Raw genomic sequence first — 25,400 nt, 5'->3', positions numbered from 1 at the left:
TAGTCACAGTAAAACATATCGGCGGAGTAAACCCAACGATTGTTTACACTTGTTGACACTTAGCCCTTGAATGAATGCGTATTGTTTTCCACGCTGTGCATTAATTGTATGACAAAACTATATTTAAACATACTTTATGAACGTATTAAAGACTGTCTGAGGGTGCTGTTTCATTGATTTGTGCTGCCAGACGACACGATGCTGCTGGTGACCTAAAAGATGCTGCTGTGGACGGCGGCGGTGATGCGCTGCGCCGTGCTTACGTCACTGTGCGGGGTTTCCTGTTGGAGCGAACCGACGGCGTCATGGCGGAGGCCGGGTGTCGGAAGAAATGAAATACCATCGTTCTACTTATCACACTTTAGCGACGAGTATTATAACTTACAGAGAAGGAAGGTGGAAGCGGATTACAGTTTTCTGAAGTTGGGGCGTAAATAATAGAACACCAGTTGTTACCAGTGGATAGTTTTTGTGGCTGCTCTCCCTTGGTGGGAGCTAGCAGCCTGGACGTAGCCTGAGCACTACGACTGATAAAAGAAGCACACCTGAAGTGAGGAAGACTGCATAAATAACCACTTCACAAGTTTCTCAGGTAACAGGAGACACACGCTGCTGCAATTCATGTTAAGACTAATGTGTCCATCATTTGGTTAGAAAGTAAAGCAACGATGTAAGTTGATTGTCGTAAAAGCCGCGAGAAGTGAAGTGAGCGGCGAATGAAAACAAGATGGAAGAGGGTGAAGTTAGGTTAGCTCATATGGTTATGTGGGGGAAATAATGAGCATTGCGTAAGAAATCACTGATCTGTGGCCAATTGACTTTGCATACATTTGAGTGTGATCTCCCTTATGTGTTTCGAAAATGAAAAAACGAAACCAAGCAAACACTTGTGCCTGGCTTAAACGAGCTAGCGCAAAGTTTTGGTATTTTGTTAGCCGCTGTGCTAGCCGCGTGCTCCACGGTGTTAGCCTGCGTTACTTTCCTTGACAACCATGTAAACGCACGCTCATCTCAGCTCCTGGTTGTGTTTCTCACGTATACTAGCTCACACTCTTCACCATTCTTGCATAGTCCGCATCAATACAACTCCGTCTACCCATGAAATACTTCATAGGTAGTATTGATGTTTGTCGTATATGTTTTCGCTAACAAAACATAAGGGCTAAGCCAACTCAATTACATTCCCCCTGTCAACGTGCAATGTTAGTGTCAACTTGTAAATATTTAGTGATGTTTAATTGTAGATATTTAATAGTTTTTGATTTTGTGCCAATCGATGCTTTATAGTTTCACTTAACCCGCTTGGTTTTGATGCACTGTTTACATCTCTAGGACCTAACCCGCCAATAATAATGCTCACGTCGCTCTTACCTTATGCTAGTTAGCTGTGCGCTAGTTAGCATAGAGCTAACAGTTAGCACAGCGGAACGATACATGTGATGTGATCAAAATGTTGAATGAGTATTATTTCTTTGCACAACATTTTGCACAGGGCAGTTAAGTGCTTGATTTTGACATGATCATGTGGATCACTTGACCCTTTCCTATTATGAGTAAACATTACTTCCACACGGGCCCAATAGGCCTTGGAGTTAGTGAACAAACAAAACTTGTTTAGTTAGCCAGTTTTCATAGCATCTTAAAACACTCAGGAGCTATCATCAAATGTAAACATTTCCCCCCTACAGAGCTGTCATAAAAATCCATTAGATTGATTTATCTCTTTGAGGTTTTTTTATAACGTGGTATTTAAACTTTAAAAATACAATTGCAAATGTTAGCTTTTCAATGTTTCTTTCGGGTTTTTAGGACAATTTCTTTTACTCAGCTAGTACATTGCCTTCGATGTAACCTTTTAAAACGTTTTCAACATCATACTTACTCTTACAAGTTAATGAGAAGCTGCATGTTCTGCATGCTCTGACGTTTAGAGAACAGCAGACTATGGATTGAAGAATCAGAATATGTTTTATTTTCTTTGAACATAATTTACAAACGAGAAATTTACTTTTGCGGTGGGTCCAACATAAAACAATAATAATGAACTATGATAAAATGTTGTATAGAATAAAAATCCTCTTTGACAAAATATATAAAATCTATACAAGTCCATACATGTAGTCAAGGGTGATTATTTACATGTACTGTCACTTTTCCAGGTAAACTACATAGACCTGGGGGGGGGGAGTCTAGACATCAGCATGGCTGGGCGCAGCGAAGATGAAAGTGTCAGCAACAGTAGTGGAGAATCGAGGTAAGTCAATTATAATTTGTGTTAAAAAGTGTATATATGTGTGTGTGTGTATATGTATGTATATATGTATATATATATATATATATATATATATATAATTTTTTTTTTTTTTTTTTTTTTTTTTGAGAATCTTTATTTATATATGAGAAATATTGATCAATCACAATTGTTTTTAATTTATTTTGTATTATTTAAAAAAATCTTTCAATATTATTTTTCCGGTATTAATAAACAATAATGATTTTAATAATTACCATTCAACACAAAAATTGTCAAATTCCTTCCTCCAAAGGCTGAACGCTGCTGCAAACCAAATGCTTTTGCTGACAGTAGGAGTACATGTAGAGTAAAAGCTCAAGCATATCATTGATGATTTGAAATGATTGCATCTCTATCTATCTATTTGCACAGCCGTAGACTTATAATCCACAATTTTACTTCTTTGTTCTATAGTAATTCAGATGATGAATCTGGCTCCGGGTCAGGATCAGGCTCTGGCTCCAGTTCCAGCTCCTCAAGCAGCAGCAGCCAATCAGGGAGCAGCGACTCAGGAAGTGGCTCGGACTCTGGCAGCCAGTCAGACTCTGATACAGAAAAAACTAAAGACAAGATTGAACCACCAAATAAGTCTAACATTGATGGAGCTGAGGTATATACACAAATGTTTTGCTTTTTATTGTGTATGCTTCAACGTAAACACATTTTTTATTTTTGTTTTTTTTTGTAGTTCTGGAAATCCAATCCTAGTATCCTGGCAGTGCAGAGGTCTGCTATGCTCAGGAAACAGCAGCAACAGCAGCAGCAGCAACAACAGAAGAGACAAAGCTCCTCAAATAGCGAATCTGATGAGGTGTGTGCCATTCCAGTAAAAAAAACAGTTCTTCACTCTGTTTAATTATTGACAAAATGTATAGGATTCATCGAGCAGTGGCGATTCAGATTCATCTAGTGGATCTAAAACGAGGAGAAACTCTGGCTCCTCTGATTCTGAGTCCGGCTCAGGATCTGGAAGTGGGTCTGGATCAGACTCTTCAGCACAAAATAACAGTGATGAGACTGCATCAGATTATGAGCCCAGTCACAAAACAAAAAGCAAGAAACCTCCACCCAAGTAAGTGACATTGACTCATGCAGTATTTTTCATTATTTTGAACAACTTTTGTCTCAGACTGTTTACTTCATACGTTTTCTCTACCTGAGTCCAATCTTCTTCGCTACATTCTGTTATTTAAATTTCTTCATGTAACAGTCTGCACATTTGAGTCTAAATTGTTTTGTGTTTTAGGGCCAATTTTCGTAATGGGAAGAAAAGCAGCTCTCACAAAAAGAAACCCCAAAAGTCTTCATCCTCTGACGATGATGATAGCTACAATAAGGCAATGTCTGCTGGGCTGCGCCGGCAGGCCACTGTCAACGTTAGCTACAAGGAGGACGAGGAGCTGAAGACTGACTCTGATGATTTGGTTGAAGTTCTAGGAGAGGATGTACCGCAACCTGAAGAGGACGAGTTTGAAACGCTTGAGAGGGTCATGGACTGTAGAATAGGACGTAAAGGAGGTGAGTAGTAATTTTACTGTATTTTAGTAGAAAAATCCTTAACAGCAAATTGTGCTTTTTTAACAGCAACAGGGAGCTCTACAACAGTATACGCTGTAGAAGACGATGGGGATCCAAATGCAAATTTCAATCCCAATAAAGAAGCTGGTGATGTCCAATATTTGATCAAATGGAAAAACTGGGCTCATATCCACAATACCTGGGAAACAGAGGAGACACTTAAGATGCAAAATGTCAAGGGAATGAAGAAATTGGACAATTTTAAGAAGAAGGAACAAGAGAAAAAGAAATGGTACGACAATACTACTACTATAACACTGTGATACATCTGGATTTTTTTTTGGGTTCACTTGGTGTACAGTATTTGACCTTGTAATTAAAGTGTTAGGAACAATTAAAGTACTGTGTTTTACACTTTGCCATAGTTGGAAATTAGCTGTATCGCTAATTGTCCCCATTCAGATCAACTAATAAATTAAGGAAATTACACCCACACACAGATTAATTTTTATATATAGACACTCATTCAGGTTGAACCTGCCTAGAAATGACAAGAATTCATATACATATACTTTATTATTAATCTTTCTTAAAAATTACACAACAGTGCTATTTTTTGTTGATTTATGTGTTTCTCTTCCCCCCTTTTTTGTGTGTGTGTTAGGCGCAAGTCAGCATCACCTGAAGATATTGAGTATTTTAACTGCCAAGAAGAGTTGATGGACGACCTGCACTCTCAATATCAAATTGTAGAACGCATCATAGGTGAGTTTTTTTTTTTTTAATGCACAATTAGTGTAATGATTAACAATTATTATTCTTATTTAATTTTTTTCCAATTTTGACATTAGGACATTCAAATCAGAAATCAGCAGCAGGTTACCCAGACTACCTCTGTAAGTGGCAGGGTTTGCCCTACTCTGAATGTAGCTGGGAAGACGGTGCACTTATTTCCAAAAAATGTCAGAAATGCATTGATGACTACATGAGCAGGAACCAATCAAAAAACATTCCCTATAGAGACTGTAAGGTAAGATTCCTACATTTTTGTTGTTGTTTCTCCACTTTGTTTAGCCTAAGGCATCATCAGCTAAAAATGGCACGGAACAGAATTAAATTTGCACATGTGTCCAAAATTGACCTGCAAATTTACAAAATGAAACCTTGGTGCTCAAAATGGCATGGCAAGAAGTAAGGCAGTATTTTAAAATTTAAAATGACTCTAATCTTTCTCATATAAAAGGTGCTGAAACTGAGGCCCAGATTTGTGCCTATGAAAAAACAGCCGTCTTATATAGGAGCTGATGGATTGGAGCTACGTGACTACCAGCTAGATGGTTTGAACTGGATGGCACACTCTTGGTGCAAGTAAGGGAACCGTGCTTATAACATTTTTGTTGTTGATTCTTTTTGATAATTTCTGTATTGTCGTGTTACTTTGTAGAGGCAACAGCTGCATTCTTGCTGATGAGATGGGCCTTGGAAAAACCATCCAGACCATCTGTTTTTTGAACTACTTAGTCCATGAGCACCAGCTCTATGGACCCTTCCTACTTGTGGTTCCACTGTCTACTTTAACTTCTTGGCAGAGGGAAATCCAACTCTGGGCTCCTCAGATGAACATTGTCGTCTATCTGGGAGACATCAGCAGTAGAAATATGGTATGATATTTGAGTGGGACTTCAGCTTCCCTACAGTCTGCCCCTCCAGTAATAATTGTATTTTGGTAAACATCCTTTACAATATAGTCTTATAAGGTTCTCGTTGTATTTTGATCAACGTAGACACTACAGTAATACATATTTTTAATTTGCGTGTTGTGTATTGTGTGTTTTGCAGATCCGGACCCATGAATGGATGCATGTTCACACCAAAAGATTAAAACTTAACATCCTTCTCACAACATATGAGATTCTCCTCAAAGATAAGGTCTGTTTTTGTTTTAATTGTGTGACATTTGTAAGCCTGATCATTTGGTGTAAATACTCTTTTCATCTTTTGTGGTCTTTAGTCATTTCTAGGAGGTGTTGGCTGGGCTTTTATTGGAGTTGATGAGGCTCACAGGCTGAAAAACGATGACTCCCTTCTTTATAAAACCATGATGGATTTCAAGTCTAATCACAGGCTGCTGATCACAGGAACCCCCCTGCAGAACTCCCTGAAAGAGCTCTGGTCACTGTTGCATTTCATCATGCCAGAAAAGTAAGTCACTTTTTTTTTTGTTAACCAGGAAAGTCGCACTGAGATGTAGCATCATTAACCTGCTTTTAATTGATCATTTATCATTTTAATTGATAATTTTATTGTTTTTATTCACCAATCTAATCATGCTTTTGTTGCATGTATAGATTCAATTCCTGGGAGAGGTTTGAAGAGGAACATGGTAAAGGAAGAGATTCAGGATACGCCAGTCTGCACAAGGAGCTGGAGCCTTTTTTACTGCGCAGAGTCAAGAAAGATGTGGAGAAGTCTCTTCCAGCCAAAGTAGAGCAGATTCTTCGTGTGGAGATGAGTGCTATTCAAAAGCAGTATTACAAGTAAGCACTGAGCGCGATATAAGATTCATAATTGAGCTAAAATATATTTATCAATATTCTTTTTTTTCACTGCATTAAAGGTGGATTTTGACAAGAAACTACAAGGCTTTAAGTAAAGGGACAAAGGGCAGCACTTCAGGCTTTCTGAACATTATGATGGAACTTAAGAAGTGTTGTAATCATTGTTATCTTATCAAGCACCCAGAGGATGAATTCATCAGCAGAGCTGAAGCTTTACAGGTTAGTTAATTTATTGCTTTAATTAGGTACAAATAATGACCCCTGCTGACCCACTAGTGTTCTAGTTATTCACAAATGAATAACCACTCACGTTGCGGTCTTCTGTTACAGCATCTTATTCGTAGTAGTGGGAAACTGGTTCTTCTGGATAAGCTGCTTGTCCGATTAAAGGAGCGAGGCCACAGAGTCCTTATATTCTCTCAGATGGTACGGATGCTGGACATCTTGGCCGACTATTTGCGCAATCGTCAGTTTCTGTTTCAGGTAAATATCAGACTATCCAGACTCTTCTCCCAGATAATGGTTACACAGGATTTATTGTGTAATATTTCAGCGACTAGATGGCTCCATCAAAGGAGAGATGAGGAAACAAGCGTTGGACCACTTCAATGCTGAAGGTTCTGAAGTAAGTTTACACTTACTATAAAGATGGGAAACATTTCGATTTATCAATTCCTTTTATATATGGTACAGAACATTACACTAAATAGATTTTTGCGTAATTTTGCAGGATTTCTGCTTCCTCTTATCAACTCGTGCTGGAGGACTTGGTATTAATTTGGCCTCTGCTGATACTGTTGTCATCTTTGACTCTGACTGGAACCCTCAGAATGACCTCCAAGCCCAGGCGCGAGCCCACAGGATCGGTCAGAAGAGACAGGTGTGAAATAGTATTTGGTTTTCTGAATTAAGTTTTTAATCTTAGAAGAAGGGCATGGTTTAGTCTAGTCTATGTAATTTTATTTATCAGTTTAGGTTCTATTATATAACTTGATATGGCTTGTTTGGCACAACAGGTAAACATCTACAGACTAGTTACAAAAAGCTCTGTGGAGGAGGAGATTATAGAGAGGGCAAAGAAGAAAATGGTGCTCGACCACCTTGTTATTCAAAGAATGGACACTACAGGAAAGACGGTGCTGCACACTGGCTCTGCTCCCTCCAGGTTTGCATCAATTACTACTGCCTAACACACCTCCAATGTTCTTCTGACATTCCATGAACTAACAGTGTTCAAATGCTTTGACAGTTCAACACCTTTCAACAAGGAGGAGTTGTCTGCAATCCTAAAATTTGGTGCTGAGGAACTTTTCAAAGAACCGGAAGGAGAAGAACAGGAACCTCAGGTGTGTTTGTATTGGGTGTTTAAGTCTTTTTGTATTTCTAAAAGGGTATATATGTCAGGATTGTAAATATATTGTATCTGTTAGGAAATGGACATTGATGAAATTCTCAAGAGAGCTGAAACCAGAGAAAATGACCCAGGGCCCTCAACTGTTGGAGAGGAACTGTTGTCACAGTTCAAGGTTGCATAAATTCAATTCAAATTGAGTTTGTTTTTATTACGGCATAAACAGCTGACTAATTTTTCCTCAATTAAAGGTTGCCAACTTCTCCATGATGGATGATGAGGAGCTAGACATTGACTCTGAGCGAAGCCAGCGCAGTTGGGATGATATTATCCCAGAGGAGCAGAGGAGAAGGATGGAGGAAGAGGAAAGGCAAAAAGAGCTGGAGGAGATCTACTTGCTGCCACGAATGAGAAACTGTGCCAAACAGGTGAGTAACATGAGGGCCATGCCTGATGTCAATTTGAGCTTTGATTACACGGTTTTGTGTCTTCACAGACAAGCTTTAACGCTAATATGGGTCGGAGCAGGAACAGACGGTATTCTGGGTCAGATAGTGACTCCAACTCTGATCGAAAGAGGCCAAAGAAACGAGGTCGTCCTCGAACTATTCCACGAGAAAATATCAAAGGCTTCACAGATGCTGAGATCAGGAGGTGATTTTATTTAGCCTATTTGTGTAGGGAGGTATTGTAATTAAATTGTACTGAAATTATCTGTTTGACTATAGATTTGTGAAGAGTTACAAGAAATTTGGTGGACCACTTGAAAGGTAAAATGAATTCTTCTTAAATCCTTTTACATTGGTGGAGGGTCTTCCCCTGCTTGTCAGGTGCACAGTAGTTTAATGCCATTTTCTGGAGCATTCCAACATCTCTATGGAGACAAGCAGCTGGCGTACCCTCCACCTGACATGTGACATAGTACACCTTTTAACCTCAGTTTAGTCCATTGTTTTTGTTTTCTGTAATGGTTGTGTTTTTGCTTAGACTGGATGCTATTGCTCGAGACGCTGAACTTGTGGATAAATCGGAGCATGACTTAAAACGCTTGGCAGAGACCGTTCATAACGGCTGTCTACGAACACTTCGAGAAAACCCATGTGGACCAGAAAAAACTTCAGGTGAGAAACGTTCAAGTGAAGACTAGAATAGGTTAAATATTTACAAGTGACTATATATAAATTACTACTCTACTGTTTTGACAGGAGGCAGAAGAGGGAAGGTGAAAGGCCCGACGTTCAGGATTTCTGGTGTTCAGGTTAATGCCAAACTTGTTATATCCCATGAAGAAGAGCTAGCTCCACTCCACAAGGCCATCCCAGCTGATCCAGAGGAGCGAAAGAAGTAACACTGCTGTTTATATAGTTTTTATTCAACTGTTTAACTAAAGCTTCCTAAAACCTGCTGATTTAAAATGTTTATGTTCTGATAGATATATAATTCCATGCCACTCAAAGGCTGCACACTTTGACATTGAGTGGAGTAAAGAAGATGATTCTAGCCTCCTCATTGGAATCTATGAGTATGGATATGGAAGTTGGGAGATGATTAAGATGGACCCTGACTTGAATCTCACACACAAGGTAACTACTCGAATACATTATTAAACTGATTGCATTACTTGCGCAACACACTGAATAGTTGACTACATTGCATTTTTACTCTTTCACAAGAACAATGACACCTGCAATATTTCACGCAGATAGCGGGCATTAAAAATGTAATCTTTTGATAGTGGGCAAATGTTTTTTTTTCCTTCTGAAATGTTTGGTACTGTTTACATGTGTTTTCACTTTAAATTAGTGTCCTATTTTGTTGTTCAGCTCTTACCAGACGACCCAGACAAGAAGCCTCAAGCAAAACAATTACAGACCCGAGCAGACTACCTCATAAAGTTACTGAGTAAAGACCTGGCCAAAAAGGAAGCCCAAAAATCACAATCATCTGTAAGGCTATTCAAACATTTTAGCTATGTTGAATGTTCATCATTTTTGATTGACTGTTGTTGTTTTTTAAGGCTAACTCACGCAAAAGAAAACCCAGGAACAAAAAAAACAAAACTATTAAACCTGACAAATCAGAAGAAGTTAAGAGTCCATCCTCGGACCCGCCTTCAGACAAGATGTCCGACGATGAGGAGGACATTGAGGAAGAAAAAGTATGTTTGTTTTTTAAGGCCAATCGAATTATTAAAGTTTGTGTTATAGTTGTAATGCAGGTATTGCTCTTCGTTATCTGCAGGAGGTTGTTCCAGTGAAACCCCAAAGCAGGCGGAGCCGAGCGGAGCGAGTGGTGGTGAAAAAAGAGGAGGAGGAGGAGGAGGAAGAGGAGGAGGAAGATGAGCAGGACGAAGAGGACGATCATTCTTCTTCAGGCGAGAAAGAGGTCAAAGATAAGGACATCAAGAAAGAAATCAAGAAGGAGAAAAGGGATGACAGCTGGGACACAAAAGAAACAAAGGAACAGAAGGAGAAGAAGGATTCAAAGCCCCCAGAGCCTGCTCACAAACAAGAAGAGCTTGTTGAAAAGGTAATGTTCTTTCCAAGAGGCGCACCATTAAACCAATCTGGCGGAGGGCTTGTCACCGGCTCGTCTCCATGGAGATTAGGCTAGTCCGATGTCACTTTTTTGAGCTATTATCAATATCCCATATATTTCTATTCTGGCCAATACCGATAATAAGAACACAACTGTATGTTTAAATTATGGTCAAGTTCACAAATGACTTTTCGCAGTTGTGGGGGGAAAAATGTACCGTCATCTGGGATATAAAACATTCTGGTTCATTTGCCTCCTATTTCTGTTTTTACTCATGAGTCTGTAGCCAGTCTTGTGCACTGTGGACTAACTGGGAAGACACATAAGCACACTGGGGAAGTACACAGAAAATATGGGTGCCAATTATTAAAAATAACCGATGAACCATCCCTAATGGAGAATGTATGTTTGTATAATGCGAGATGGTGTACTGGGGAACATTAAAGGCAAGCCAAGTTAAATAGTTTATTTTTCTCTGTCGCTATCAGAATGAAGTTAAGAATGAGGCCAGAGAGCGGATTAAGAAACTCTCTGACACACCCCTCCACATAACGGCGTGTGGCGAGCCTGTTCCAGTGTTTGAGGAATCCGAGGAGTTGGACCAGAAGACCTTTAGTGTGGTATGACTCGCATTGAAATCACCACATTCATTTGTGCACTGGGGGCTTAATGTCTGTCTGTTTCAGTGTAAAGAGAGAATGCGCCCAGTGAAAGCGGCACTGAAGCAGCTGGACCGGCCAGAGAAAGGACTGTCTGAGCGTGAGCAGCTCGAACACACGCGGCAGTGCCTCATTAAAATCGGAGACCACATCACAGAGTGTCTAAAGGAGTACTCCAACCCTGACCTCATCAAACAGTGGAGAAAGTAAGAAACTAGTTTAGTAGGGACGTCAAGATTGACAGTTTTTTCAATTACCAAAAATAACATGGAGAAACTTATTTGTTTTTCTGAGACCTAAAATGTACTGAAATCAAATCGGTATCATGACTTCTGTGTCAAAATGTGTATCAAATCGAACTGTGACTAGATCATATTGTTGTTAAAATCCCCACAACATACTATCAAAATGTTCTTTTTCTAGGAACCTTTGGATATTCGTTTCCAAATTCACTGAGTTTGATGCCAGGAAACTTCATAAACTCTACAAGCATGCCATCAAGAAAAGACAAGAGAATTCACAGGTGGAAATGTTGCCCTTGACCTTTTTATAATATAAATATTACATTTTCTTCTTCCTATTAACCATAAGTGTGTCTTACACAGGCAATGGAGCAAAACACTCGAGGTTCAAACACGCACTCGAGTTATAAACATGCAGGTACAGTAATACGTTTGGCATGCAATATTCTATCTTATTTGTTTTTTAAAACATGAAAACTATGTTCTGCAGACATTGAAAGACTTAAGGACAACTCTCACCATGACGACAGTAGCCGGGACAGCTACAGCTCAGACAGAAATGCTTCTTCTGGACGTTATCACGACGGCAGCAAAGACAGGCAAAGTTCAGAGCAACATCGAAAGTCCTCATCAGGGGACTCCAGGAAAAGACCGTATCCATCCTTCAGCAATGGCAAAGACCACCGAGAAAGAGACCACTACAGACCGGACAGCAGGGACCGGGACAGGGACCGAGACCGGGACAGACAAGACAGGTAATTTACCTTTTTAATCTTGACCATGGACAATGAAAACTAGAGGAATCATAGTCAAGACAACTACTACCCCCAATGTTCAGTTCTGCAGTTACCATGGTGACGCATTGCCCTCATTTGCAAACATGGCTAACCGCTAAACTCTGCTCACCTGTTGTCATTTCAGTTAAGTCAGTTAAAGTTCAGCTTTATGTCCAACTCCAGTCACAGCTTCAGATGGAGCAGTGCCTCTAGTTAGCTTCACACTCCCTGCTAGTGTCGATGGGTCAATTCTACTCAAAAACTCAGACTAACTAAATTTTTACTGATTTTTGTAAGGGCTCGGTGCACAACCAAACTAGCTCAGTGTTGGTGTCGGTACTACTGTAAAATTCCATGAAACAGAATTTGACAAGAAGTCGCTCTAAAATCTGTCAATTCTGACAGATCAGGCAATGAATAGCAAGTTGTGAGTGGATGTCACTGACATTGATGATAAAGATATTTGTGGGCCAATGCTAACGCTAATCCTAATTTGGGAGAATATTGATAAAATGAAACAAATTTTAAAATGACAAACTGAACTGATCTATAAATAAATAAAATAAGGTAGTCTTTACTTTTAACTGGTGTTTTATTTTTATTAAAAGGCATTATCTGTGAGTAACCAGTTATCTAGATGCCTCTTATTCTCTGCCTATGGAGCAGTACCAGGACTGGACACTGGCCACAATGTTACATTTCACAAACTTTTCATAATTTTACATTTTGTATGAACAGACATCATGTTTATCTTTTTATTCAATAGAGTTGTTTTGAATTTATATTATACTATTAATATTAAAAATAAAAAGTTTCACCATATTAAATACTGCAGTAATGTGCCCTCAAGTGGTCGTTAACGTGTACTACACTTAATACATACAGTAGTTTTTCTGCTCATCGAAACGGATTTAACCTATTTATGAATAATGAGGACTAAAATCTGTAACGAGAATAGTTTTATTGTTGGTGTTGTTTTCATACTTTATTACAATTTCAAATGTTTTGTCAAACTGGGGTTTTCACTGTTACATTTTGATTTATTGGCTTTCAGCTCCGCCAAAAGAACACAATTGGAACAGTAGTGAGCGTACGGAACCTTACGTGAGGAAAGATTTTTCTTGATTCGGTTTCTAGTCTAGTAAAAATGACAAAAAAAATAATGATAATCTATGGCTTCGCATCTCTCTGGTGCAGCAGCCATTTTGGACACATGATCGACATCCGTTGCTGTTGCCCCTGAAAATCCTCTATGCAGCTTCCACTCTATGATGGGAAATGTTAGCTAGCCAACTCCTGCCAGGCACTGCCCATTTGTGCTTCTAATGTCAATGTGCAATTATACAAATTTTGCTAGTTAAATGTTTTATTTGAATCACTCAAATTAATATATTTATGGGTTTCAGCTTCCTATTTATGGGTGATACTTTAAGGGCTTTTGCCCATTCAAAAGGTACAATAATTTGGTGTTAATTGTTATGGCGACGGTGCTAGATTTTTCATTACTCTGAAACTCATGGATTATGTATGGTTGTGCCCACAGTAAATTCACAGTATTACATGGGATGTTTAATAGTCAGATTTCAGAACATCATTTGTACACTTCAAAGCTACTGATTTATGGTCTTGAACTGATCTGGAATGGTAACATTCTTAGCCTTGTATTTACATTATTTCTATTAGAACGTTGCTCTTACTGTCACAAGATGGCTGACGCAATTGCAGTATATGTACTTTTCTATATACCTCATTGGTTCAAACTTGTGCTTTATGTGGTGTGTTCTGTCATGTGCAGGTATTATAGTGACAGTAAACACAGGAAGATGGATGACTACCGTTCAAGAGACCATCGACTGGACATGAAGGATCATTCCCACCTGGACCACCGCTCCTCGTACCGATACCACTCAGACCGACAGACAGAGCGGGCTTCAGCCAGCGGGCCACGCTCCCCACGGGACCAGCGCTCACCCTACGACTCCCGCTCACCCCTGGGACACCGCTCACCTTTCGATTACTCTTCAGACCACAAAAGCACACCAGAACAAATCTGGAGCAGCCGCAAAACATAACACAAACTACAAAGGCCTGCTTGTAGCAGCCATAGACTCATCTACACAGTAATGCCTTACAGAGACTGTGCACTCAGACCAGCAGCTGGAGCAGGTGAAGCACTGTGCGTCAGTCACGTCTCGGGCTGTTTACCCAATATGGATCATGAGCCGTGGGCCAGACCAGGCAGCAGACACAAATCAAAGCATATTTTTGTATTTAAGAATTTAAGCTGCAGTGCAGTGTGGACTTGGCAGCACACGGCACAAGTTTTGTTATTTTTATAATGTTTTTACTTTTGGAAATGGACAATGATGACCCTGAGTGCTGCCTCATGTTCACACCATGACACTGGATCCTGTATTTGACTGTTCTGTTTTTGTCTGTCCCTGTTCCTCCTATGTCCCTGTTCCTCCTCTGTCATGCCTAATGTGGTGATCTATCTTTATTTAAGTGTTAAAGCAGTGAGAAGTCCGTAGTCCCGAATCACGTCACAGGTCAATATAGACTTGTCTGGTTGAATCCAGTCTGGGCTCAGGCTCACCACCTGAAGTACCTCATTTTCAAGCATTTCTCATTTTCTGTATCAGGTTTTCGATTCCCATCATGCGTGAATTATTTAACATATCTATCTTAGCTGTAAAAAAATATTTGGGTTTTTGTTTTTCATGTAAGCAACTTGTATCATGTTTTTCTTTACAGTAATACTGTTTGTAAATTTTTGTAAAATAGTAAATCGGTGGTCTTTTTCCTCAGGCTTTTTTGGATTTATTATGACTCGACCTTTCCCCATCAACTCAGGCTTTTTGTCATTCGAGTGAGTATCTGTACAGTAGTTTTCATAATGCTTTCAGAATGTAACTTGGTAAAGGGAAAGTTTAACATTCACTTTTATTGATTAGTTAGAGTAATTTTGTCTTTGATTATGTAGAAAGAGTTTAAAGAGCTGTTTCACCTGGAAACACTAGATGATTTAAGATTTCTTTTTTTATTTCTGAGTAGGCAATAATGTCAATGTTCTATGCAGCCAAGTATTTTTGTAGTGAACCACCAACTGAATGAAGTCACTGTTCTGGTTCACTCGGTTGTACATAAAGTTCTTCTATATTTCAAACTGAATTTACACTGAAAGCGCATGAATTTTTATGAATTGTTTTATATAGTTGTTTATGAAGCCATTAAAATGATCACTGTACTCACTCAAACTGTGTTTACCACAACATTTGTTCTGTTTGAAGTGTTGAAGGCTACATTAGAGCTAAAATGCTAACGTTTCCTCACTGATTTGGCCTTTGACCTGAGGCTGTGTCAGTGATGTTCTATTACTCTTGAATAATGGTTCAAATGAGCACTAGAATAACCTTTTTATTCACTTCAGTCTGCACCAGGCAATACATGACGCACTTGAAATGTGTCATGAAAGGCATTAAATAAATCAATTGGAAAATGGCTTATTACACATGAGTAACAGTTACTATAGGTTACAAAGACCAAATATCTTCAAAACTTGTATTCCAAGGCAACATATTTAGAGTAAAGGGTCAGCTTCAAAAAGTAAGGAACAAGCTGTTTAGGTGCTCTTCTTCTCTTCAAACATGAGGTTGGCTGTAGCTTTTTTAGCTGTTGACATAAAAAGCAATTGTGGATGAGAAAACAATGGTAACAATCAGGCTTTACATTTGATTGCAAATTACCTTCATCTTTAATCTTCCCGGCAGCATCTGTTGCCTTGTCTCTCAAGTTCTGAACCACATCGTCAATTTTGGCCTCATTCTTCAGGAAAAAGGGCCGGATGATGCGGTTGTAAATGAGGGCCGCACCGTTCGATGAGGTTGGAGCCATGCACCACACTAAGAAGGCAGACTGACAAAACACAAAGGAAAAGTGTAATACTTCAGCATTTAAGATTGTTGAAATAATCCCTTCTCACAGTAAACCTCCTGTGTTGTCAATGTCAAGAAGATATTCTTTGTCAACAGCTTTCTGCTTCACCTACGTTGTGTTGAAAGGTAGTTTGCATAACAGATTAGTTTTACCAACAGTGTTGGGCAAGTTACTCTGAAGTTATAATACATTATATATTTTATAGAGCTATTTAAATTACTGAGCTAAAAATGTTACACTACTATTATTTTTGAGTTACTTTAGTCGTTTGACAAATTTGTAGTTCCCAATTTTCTTCAAAATATTGTAAGTGACAATGTATTGTATAGTGAAATGTCCGTGCCAACAGCATGCACCCTAGTAATATGTCCTTGTAACTCGCGTTAGAGATTGTAACGAGTATTACATTACCCATTTTCTACCCAGTAATGCGTTATATATTTGTGATAAATGTATAACAGAACGACAATTACCTTTCCGATATAGTAGAACGGGAACCAGGAGAGAAAGATGTCAGCAAAGAATTCAGCCACGCTGAAGACTCCATACACCACCCAGTAAATCAGCCATTGAGTGTCGTCGTCCTTTGTGGCACTTTCAATGGCTTTGATGCTGTGGAGACAAAAGTGCAATATTTGAAACCTTTAGATTGTTCTACAAAACATAACAAGCTAAAAGCTCATTTGAGTCGGCTAACAGGAAATGGAAAAACAAAATAATTACAAGTGTCATAAAACAATTACAAACCATAACGAATAATATGAAATTGAGGTAGCATACACATGTAATCGTAGGCATTTCTCATTGTCATTAGTGACTTGATACAATTTTGTGAATACAGTAATATTCTCCTTGATCAAATCTTGTTTCTCTAGTACGCCAAAACTATATTTAAAGAGGAGTTTCAAAATGCAAGAACTACAGCTGGTAAATATTTGTATTTGCTATACAACTGAAAGAGGCTGATCTGCAGCTGATCAAAACATAATTTCAAAGTTCAGTTTTAGCTGATCACAAAAAAATGTGCTTAAGCATGCTTAATGTGAGTGTTTCTAGGAGGCTGGTGAAACGATGCTCCATGTGCTGCATAAGCCTGACCTCAGCAGCGATGGCTCGTTGTAGGATCTGTTTGAGCTGCTCGACAATTCTGCAACTCTCAAACTGTCAGGAGGCGTTTCTCGTAGGAATGCTTCTCAGACAATGTATTGAAAACCAGATTTGAGCACAACATCTGTTTAAAAACATGGCTTAACCAGAGCTAAATGGAAATATTTGCAAAAAAAATAAGAATAAAATAAACTTCTTCAGTTATAATAAGTAGAATTGTTTGACTTTGACAAAAGAGTCCACTACAATGTAACAAATCTGGACAAATCCTCCTACAGGGACAATAAAGTGTATCTTAACATTAAAATAACCCCTGGTAACATCAACACTACGTTATTTTTCTTGGGCCACAGCACAGCCATTTGTATTTGCATATATGGATTTTTTAAAATTCACATGATATAACTATGTGCTTTCCACAGTAATGTTGAGCCCCTCTTTGTTCACTAGAACAACAGTGCTACAGTTGCACTGACTCAGATTCGCCTGATAAATGCCATAGTTCATCATAATTGTGTAATACCACCGAAATAGTATCTGCCTCCAAAAGCACCAACAGTTTACTATACAACTACCGTACATTAGAGCATTAAGCACACCTAATCATCAACACGACGTCTATTTGTATTGTGGTTATTTGTTTGTTTTATATCCATTATTGTTTTTGGTCTTTTGTTCATTGATTCAAGGATATTATTCAGATAACATTAAGTGTACCAAGTCACATCATCAAAATACAAACTTATTGAGAGAGTGTCTTGAAAGCACCTTTAGGCTAAATGCTACATAACTATCACAGAAATATATGAATGCTTTTAGGAAAGAAAGGGTTAATGGTGTAACATTGACTACTGTTTCCTAGTCATAAAACAACGCCTAAAGCCTTTGAACAGTATTTTTCAGACATTACTCTTTGATTATTACACAGTTGGTAATATAGATTTGTACCAATGAAAGTTTATTTAATTATGTCATGAGGTCCTGATTGCGGTTTGCATATTTCAGAGTACAATCCCCACTCTGTTTTATTACAGTCACACGCCTAACCCCGAGTCAAAGAGCGAGCCGAGGTTTGTCTGTGATGATGAGCAGAGTAACAAAGTTTCAGACAAATATGTGAATGCAGTTAGTGGTGGGCTAACATGTCCATTGTCCATACAGAATAATAATCTCTTGCTCATTTGTGATTATCATTCAAGCAGCACCATGTAACGTTCCTGGTAGCGACTCGCCACCTGCACTACTCCATGGAGATGGCAAGTTAAAACTTTAGAACTTTCTCCAAGGAAATAAATTTGTTTTGTGCCGTATCACCATTCACTTAGAGGCATAGTGAGAACATTTCCATGGCGACAAGCAAGTAGCAGATCCTCCACCAGAAAAGTTATGAGTCAAATTTGAGGAGAAACAAGCCCCTTCACAGCAAGAGTGTGTGTTATGAAGCGTTTCTGGTTCTATAAAAACACCGGTAATGGCTTTAGTTAATTGAAGTCTTTTTTGGGGGGCTGAAATCTTACAGAGTGGGGCTTTAAAGTGACCACCTTCTCTACTTCATTCATGGGTTTCAACATCATGAGGATGTTTTCCCCATTCAAAAGATATATTTAGTTTTAAATTAAATTGTTATGGTAACGGCACACATTTCTCATCATCATGAAATGGCTTTAGATAGCTTTAGTTTAAAACTGTCTGAAGAAGAAGAAGAAAGAGGCAACACTGTTGCACACATCAGTAGCACTTTGACAAACTGAATAAATATTATACAACAGGAAGTAGATGTGTGGTTACTGCAATGACTAAATAAACCGCCTCTGAACACAATTTGCCATTTTCTTTTAACCCCCTACCAAAACTATTGCTTATACTGAGCAGACTTTGCCAAACCATGCGATATAAAAATGTATGTTTTAGGAGATATGGAAAATTAGGATATTCAGTATATGGTGTATGATGTATGATTAAACATTAAAAAAGGAGACAGAAACATCTAGTGTAATCTCAAAACAGGGGCACAAAGTAATTTCTATTTCTGCCCACGTTTTTGCCATTTACAGATACATTTTTGCTAATTCCTCGCATCATATAATATAATATTATCTGAGATATTGCAAACAAATACCCCGATATACCGCCCATCCCTAAAGTGTGTCTGTGTGTACGCGTGTTTGGGGGGGCCCTAAGGGGGCTTCCTTGGGGCTATGAATAAGACACTTACGATACGTAGGCTGGATATACAAAGCCGATGAGGTTACACAGCAGCGAGGCCCCATAGCCTATGACCAAGTAAATAGCGAGCACACCGATGACAGCTGGAACAAAGAGAAACATATATATTACCACGTTGTAATCATGCCACAGACTGTTATAAGCTTGTGATATGCCACGATGACACCCAAAAGCGTGCGAACCCTGTAGAGCAAAAATGACCGCAATGTGCGCTACAATGAGCGCACTCGGCCACGCGCCTTCCTCTATCATTTTGATCGTGTTTTTCCATTCGCGTTTTCTCGTAAACACTCACCCAGAGCAATGTACGTCCTGCTCACCCCAGTCTTTGCCTCTATTTTGGCCAGTACATCTGTAACGAGGTTCTTTTCGTGTAGAAAGTGTTCAAATCTCTCTTTGAGTCCCAGGGCCATGGCTGCACTTCCTACTGGGCGATGCTGCTGCTGCTGCTGAATTATGAAGTTGACTGAGTCCTAAACTGCGACAGCCCTGCAGCGACGTGCAGTTGTTCCTTCTGACGTCAAGCGCGAGTAGCGACGCAGCTGTTTCGAAACGCGCCCTTCAACATAAGTTAGTGGGTGGGCTGTGCAGAGTTGTAACACTAAGCAATGTTTCGCTTTTGCTTTTTTGCCATGCTAAACCGATGCATTCACGAGTTCTATTACAGATTGTAACAAAAGACGATGAATGCCCTGTTTCGTTTTGACTATTCAAATTATGGGGACTTTTACTTTGAAGGTCAAGGAACAATCCATACAATGAGACACTTTTATTTATAACATGACATCTTGATTACAGCTTTCAACATCGCTCTCTTAAACTGAATTATATTCAAATGGTGTAATTCATGCTATGTTTTATGTATGCTTATATGATCAAGTTTACCTAAGTTAGAGCAGAGTGTCCTGAATCTTCCACATTTGCCTTCTGTCACCACACCCTTCTCTTCACTGATGACTTGGCAGAAACTGGCATCATGGCACATCAGGGGTGATTGTTTTCAATCTACAGAGTGTCTACAGGATCAGATTGGCTCAGACAATCAATTTGTTCATTTATTTACATAAAGGTGATTGAACCATGTGCGTTGAGCAAAATAACCCAATTGAGGAGAAAACCATTACCAAAACCAATACCATGCACAAAGTTGTTATAAAACAAATCAAAACTATTAAAATCCATAAATTTGAAGAAATTGTAACAACTTCAAAGAGACAAAAAATCAATCAATAAAGTTTCATATTGCACCCATTTATTGGGCAATATTCATACTAAACTTCTTTGCCTATCTTAAATGAAAATAAATAAATAAATAAAAAATCCAGGAATACATTGGCTTGATTGTGCAATGCCTTTTATTAAAGATTGGCAGCAGAATTAAAATTACTTTGTTCCCCCTGCAATGACAGTTCTTCCACAAACTCTCACACATTTTGCTTTGAGGACATTTCCTATTTAAATGTCAATAAAACGCACTCATCACACACATTTATTTCTAACTCATACTAATACAACTTGTTCTAGTGAAAACAAATTACATCTAGTGATGTACCTGGAAAGCCAAATCTTTTATTTGATGAAACTTGGAGTGAAAAGTTTGAGAGCCCCTGGCATTGAAACAAAACGAAATTAAATTAAATGATTGATTGATTTAGTAAATAATTAGGCCTGCAGTTTTTTCCTCTGCTCAGGCACATTTCTTGGCTCAGAACCCATATTTCCAAAGCTACTCAAAACAGTTCGTATCAAAATCTATAATGTATTTATGGTATGGAGCCAATCTCGAATAAATAATGTTGACGTTCAACGTTTGGATATCATAAGAGCCACACAGGCCCTGCCCTCCATCTGAGATCTAGAACGTGAGCATCAACATGATCGATACTGACTCAGAACTGTTAAGAGTATCGATCATGTTGATGCTCATATCGATATACTTCCATTCCCCACGGAGAACAGAGGGTTAAATCAGTTGATGACAAAGATGCGAAGAACCTACGTCTCACACAAACTTGCTAAAGCGTGTCGATGAGTGACTGAAAATCTGACCAATGGGAACACAGACGTGGACGTTCAGCCCGCCTTCTTTCATTTCATTGGCTTACTTCATTTCCGCCTAGAGCCGTAAACTAAAAACAAGAAACTTACCGCTCGGAGGAGATAACTCAGTTGATATTAGCTTTTGGGGCTAATGTAAAGCTGAGTTTTCGGTGGGCTCAAAGAGCAAAATGTGATGAATGGATTTGTGGAAGTAGCTGTATACTTGGCCTCTTGGTCTGTCTTAATGTCGGGATGTTTTCGCTGAACATGGAAACAAAAAGAGTCGAGATCCCTACTGCGCTATTGGACGACCTCTGCAGGTAACGCTTTATTTGGCCCAGTTGTTTTTGGTAATATCTCCGATTGTGGCTATGGTATAACCTCTAACAGACATTTAATTCTTCATATTAAATTTACAGTCACATTATTGGTTTACGGTTGCATTGTTGTTATGATGCGACAGCCCGCGTCTGCCTCGGTAGTATCGTTTTCTATTCACAAAAGTGTGTTCAGGAAAAATACTCAATTACTGACTGACTAGTGCCCTCACTTCAACACCCTCCTCAGTCAGAACCAAAATACACATGAAAATGTTGGCTCATGTTGATATTGTTTATGTTTTTTCATGGTTTTCTTTCCTCTTTTGCAGTCGCTTTATTCTTCACATTCCAAGCGAGGAGAGGGACAATGCCATCCGCGTCTGCTTCCAGATCGAGCTGGCTCACTGGTTCTATTTGGACTTCTGCATGCAAAACAATCCGGGCGCCCCTCACTGTGGGATAAGAGATTTTGCGAAAGCTGATATCCTACAGTCTAGAAATACGGAGTTTAAAATCATATACTGACCTTGTTGTAATGGTGTGCAATTAATTACATCCTAATGGAGGGCGAGATTCAGACATGTCTGATTGTCTACGATATGTTTGAGTCTTTTTAATCCTGAGGTCTACAGCCAATCCTTTGTCAGTAAAAGCATGTGGTTTGGAGGAAGACATTTTACAAATTTTTGGGTTAAGGTTGACTTAATAGTCCACAGTGCAGCGTCTGGAGACCTAGCTCCAGGTCTTGGGCTAGACTTGATCTGTACCACCTTTTGCTGCAAGATTTGATCTATTGTACATGTTTGGGATTGATGGGGGGAAACCCGAGGAATGGCAATACAAAATGGCAATAAGTTAAAGTTTTTATTGTTTATAGTAAATAAAGATGGTCCTTTTATTTCTTTTTAAAAAAAAACATTGAATTGCAAATAGTGATCATGGGGGGAAAATCTTGATACAGTTTTGTCATATTGCCCTGCCTGTTGTAACAAACCAACATTTAACCTTAACAGCACAATACTTTTCCAACACTGTCCTTTTCTGCTGCCTAATGGAGAAGATGTGCAGAAAGTTCTGGAGCAGTGGAAAGAATACAAGATGGGTGTACCGACGTATGGAGCCATTATTCTGGATGAGTCACTTGAAAATGTAAGTAAATTTGTTTTTCACGTGTAAAGATAAAAGTCCACAGAGGCTAGCTATAATAGACGGAACACACCACACGTTGGGTATTTCCTGTTTTAATAACGTGGTGTTTCTTTGGTAGGTGCTGCTTGTTCAGGGTTACCTTGCCAAGTCGGGGTGGGGCTTTCCCAAGGGTAAAGTAAATGAAGAAGAAGCCCCTCATGACTGTGCAGTTCGTGAAGTGAGATATGATGATACAGTGATATGTGATCTATCTATCTATCTATCTATCTCTCTCTCTATCTCTATCTCTATCTCTATCTCTCTGACAAACATTGTGTATTTTTTTTTAGGTTATGGAAGAGACTGGTTTTGATATTAAAAATCGTATCTCTAAAGACATGTTCATAGAACAGAAAATCACTGACCAGTTGGTTCGCCTTTACATTATACCAGGTGTATCCAAGGACACCAAGTTTAACCCCAAAACAAGAAAAGAGATCCGGGTACGTATATGTTTTTATCTAATTTTATTGAATTATAGTCTGTTTTTGTCCACATTTTGTGTTATTTGTGGGTTTTAGAACATAGAGTGGTTTCCTATTGAGAAGCTTCCATGTCACAGAAATGACATGACTCCAAAGTCCAAACTTGGACTTGCCCCAAATAGATTTTTTATGGCCATTCCATTCATTAGGTAAATATCAGCCCTTTTATGCAAAATATACTAATATATATATATATATAACCCTTTTGACACTTATAAACACATTTATTCTTGTAGACCACTGCGAGAGAAAATCAATAAACTCAAAGGCGAATCACCAGATAGTGATGAGGACGGTACTCCAATCAAATTCTCTGACAAAATCTGGTAAAATATTTACTTTACTATGCTATATATCCTTAGCATATTTATATAAAGATTGTTTTTTAGGTCCAAGTCTAATCGCTCAACAGGCACAGAAGTGAATTCAACAGACACAAACACCAAACATAAACAGCAGAAAAGTTCGGGCCAGTACGATCTTTATCAGGTTAGTAAATGGACATTAATAGCTTTTTGCTGGAAAAGGGTAAATTAAATAAATCTGTTATGTTTAATATTTGCATTGTTTTGTCTTATTATCATCATCTTGGTAGAACCAAACTATAATAAAAAGTAATGGGAAAAAAAGCCAAGACTCGCCGTATGTGAAGAAAGACAATGGATTCAGTAGTTTACAGGTAAAACTTTTTTGTGAAAGATTCAAGATGTGCAAGAAAAGTCTATTTGTTTTAAGAGCAAATTAATTGTGCAATTAATCTTTCAGAAAGAAGACAAACGGCTTCAGCCCAGAAGATTGCAAGACAGTTTTGAGAGAGGTACAACACACTGTCTTAAGTATCCACAGCATTAGATGAATAGTACTGACCTAAGTGGAATTTGGTGTCAAATAATTGTAATCAAATAAAATAAGAAAAACTAAACAAAAGTTACAAATGTAACTACAGTTCTATAAATCTTTTGTTATAGTTTTCTATTAAGTGTCAGGACTTTCTTGACATGCATTTAATTTAAAAGGGCAGGAGAAGAACCGGGACAGCACCTGGGGATTACCTGTGTTTGTAAAGTATATAGTAGTGTGGGCCCACCGACTTAGTTTGTACCTAAGGCCCAGAATGTTGGTGGCATACTCCTTCTCATCGCATCTCATCTCATAGCTCTATAAAACAGGGTCCAGAGTTTCAGTCTGCAGTGAAACTTTGTCATTATGGAACAGCCGTCCACAATGTTTTCTGTGGGCTCTGTTGGTATATTTTCATTACTTTAAACAAATAGACTTGAACTCAAAATGTTTTCTTTTTACAGATATTGCGCAGTTCAACTCCAACGGTCACCAGTCGTCTTATTATTCGGAGCAGCTTCTGTCATCCAATGCTTTCCTCAACTTCAAATTTGACAAAGAGGCAATCATGAAGTGTTTTGACTTTTGATACAAATGGAGCTGTGTGTCTCTGCTCATTGGGATGTCAACTTTTACCATTCAGTCCTTTTAAGACTGTTCCTGGATTTTTGCATTGCTTAAAATTTTAAATGAACACCCATTTTTGGCATAACAGACCTTAAACAATTTGAACCGAGTCTCAGTGTTTCTATCCTTCATGTTCTGTGCTGAATTTTTGTCTCTGTAACTTTATAATGAGATAGAACTAAAGAGTACATGTTAGATTTTATACAATTAATGCAAAAGTTTTGACCAGTAAGTAAACAAAACGTTGTCAATGTTACATTTTTAGAAAGCTCGTCTTTGTGGTTGATAAACATATACTATTTTTTCATATGTTTTTACCTGTTTATTTTATCTACATAATGAATGTTGATAATGGCATACTCAATCATTTTCAGTTGCATGTTTAGAATGCTGCTCTCAAAAATTTTGAGCAATTTGTTGCTTTACTTAACTAATTAATTCAAACATTGTGCTATCGGTATTATTGATACAGGTTTCACCCACAGATTTTCTGCAATTATCATAATGATTTACAGCAACTGCTATTATGTTTCATTAATAAATATTTTTTTCAATATTTTCTCTGTCTTTGCCTAGTATGAACGTAAACACTTTAAAGTGAACTTTTAGCCTGTAATGAATTTTGACACTCAATATTTATTGCATATTTTTATTTTTTTTTATTTTTCAGTTGACTAAATAAGATATTGGGCCAGC

The 25,400-nt window shown here is 38.4% G+C and overlaps 3 protein-coding genes across 3 annotated transcripts; 2 read left to right on the top strand and 1 right to left on the bottom strand.

Moving 5' to 3' along the window:
* Nucleotides 1-260: 260 nt before the first annotated feature.
* Nucleotides 261-15,192, top strand: chd1 (chromodomain helicase DNA binding protein 1). The gene is made up of 36 exons (XM_072454025.1): nt 261-592; nt 2,160-2,254; nt 2,708-2,903; nt 2,982-3,104; nt 3,169-3,365; nt 3,540-3,811; nt 3,878-4,103; nt 4,476-4,576; nt 4,663-4,841; nt 5,055-5,179; nt 5,256-5,472; nt 5,651-5,740; nt 5,823-6,013; nt 6,160-6,348; nt 6,429-6,588; nt 6,700-6,852; nt 6,923-6,994; nt 7,100-7,249; nt 7,386-7,534; nt 7,619-7,715; nt 7,800-7,895; nt 7,972-8,148; nt 8,217-8,374; nt 8,449-8,490; nt 8,708-8,841; nt 8,926-9,064; nt 9,153-9,303; nt 9,544-9,666; nt 9,738-9,878; nt 9,962-10,249; nt 10,747-10,878; nt 10,945-11,123; nt 11,341-11,440; nt 11,523-11,577; nt 11,650-11,914; nt 13,731-15,192. The coding sequence occupies exons 2-36, from the start codon at nt 2,202-2,204 to the stop codon at nt 14,005-14,007; spliced, it is 5,397 nt and encodes a 1,798-aa protein (XP_072310126.1). The 5' UTR covers nt 261-592; nt 2,160-2,201; the 3' UTR covers nt 14,008-15,192.
* A 144-nt stretch (nt 15,193-15,336) lies between these two features.
* On the bottom strand, nt 15,337-19,752 carry reep5 (receptor accessory protein 5). Its single transcript, XM_072454027.1, has 5 exons — nt 19,500-19,752; nt 19,194-19,287; nt 16,345-16,483; nt 15,682-15,850; nt 15,337-15,607 (listed from the first exon to the last, which is right to left on the bottom strand). Exons 1-5 carry the CDS (start codon nt 19,615-19,617, stop codon nt 15,558-15,560), a joined length of 570 nt encoding a protein of 189 aa, XP_072310128.1. The 5' UTR covers nt 19,618-19,752; the 3' UTR covers nt 15,337-15,557.
* Nucleotides 19,753-21,309: 1,557 nt separating this feature from the next.
* Nucleotides 21,310-24,981, top strand: dcp2 (decapping mRNA 2). The gene is made up of 11 exons (XM_072454173.1): nt 21,310-21,564; nt 21,894-22,045; nt 22,586-22,713; nt 22,832-22,930; nt 23,043-23,195; nt 23,274-23,386; nt 23,474-23,563; nt 23,627-23,726; nt 23,833-23,916; nt 24,003-24,054; nt 24,542-24,981. Exons 1-11 carry the CDS (start codon nt 21,497-21,499, stop codon nt 24,664-24,666), a joined length of 1,164 nt encoding a protein of 387 aa, XP_072310274.1. The 5' UTR covers nt 21,310-21,496; the 3' UTR covers nt 24,667-24,981.
* The last annotated feature ends 419 nt before the right edge of the window (nt 24,982-25,400 follow it).

Source organism: Eucyclogobius newberryi, unplaced genomic scaffold, assembly GCF_026437365.1.
Source record: "Eucyclogobius newberryi isolate DKJ021-1_F unplaced genomic scaffold, fEucNew1.0.hap1 SCAF_2, whole genome shotgun sequence".
NCBI lineage: Eukaryota > Metazoa > Chordata > Actinopteri > Gobiiformes > Gobiidae > Eucyclogobius > Eucyclogobius newberryi.
This window is presented reverse-complemented; position numbering and strand designations above follow the sequence as displayed.

Excerpts from the sequence above, each read along its gene's own strand:
- chd1 (XM_072454025.1), top strand. The coding sequence starts at position 2,202 with ATGGCTGGGCGCAGCGAAGATGAAAGTGTCAGCAACAGTAGTGGAGAA. Across the intron at positions 4,577-4,662 it reads AATTGTAGAACGCATCATAG|GACATTCAAATCAGAAATCA; the intron begins GTGAGTTTTTTT and ends TTTTGACATTAG. Across the intron at positions 9,879-9,961 it reads AGGACATTGAGGAAGAAAAA|GAGGTTGTTCCAGTGAAACC; the intron begins GTATGTTTGTTT and ends CGTTATCTGCAG.
- reep5 (XM_072454027.1), bottom strand. The coding sequence starts at position 19,617 with ATGGCCCTGGGACTCAAAGAGAGATTTGAACACTTTCTACACGAAAAG. Across the intron at positions 16,484-19,193 it reads GTATATCCAGCCTACGTATC|CATCAAAGCCATTGAAAGTG; the intron begins GTAAGTGTCTTA and ends TTGTCTCCACAG. Across the intron at positions 15,851-16,344 it reads CGTTCTACTATATCGGAAAG|TCTGCCTTCTTAGTGTGGTG; the intron begins GTAATTGTCGTT and ends GTGTTTTGTCAG.
- dcp2 (XM_072454173.1), top strand. The coding sequence starts at position 21,497 with ATGTTTTCGCTGAACATGGAAACAAAAAGAGTCGAGATCCCTACTGCG. Across the intron at positions 23,387-23,473 it reads ATGGCCATTCCATTCATTAG|ACCACTGCGAGAGAAAATCA; the intron begins GTAAATATCAGC and ends TTATTCTTGTAG. Across the intron at positions 23,917-24,002 it reads ATGGATTCAGTAGTTTACAG|AAAGAAGACAAACGGCTTCA; the intron begins GTAAAACTTTTT and ends TTAATCTTTCAG.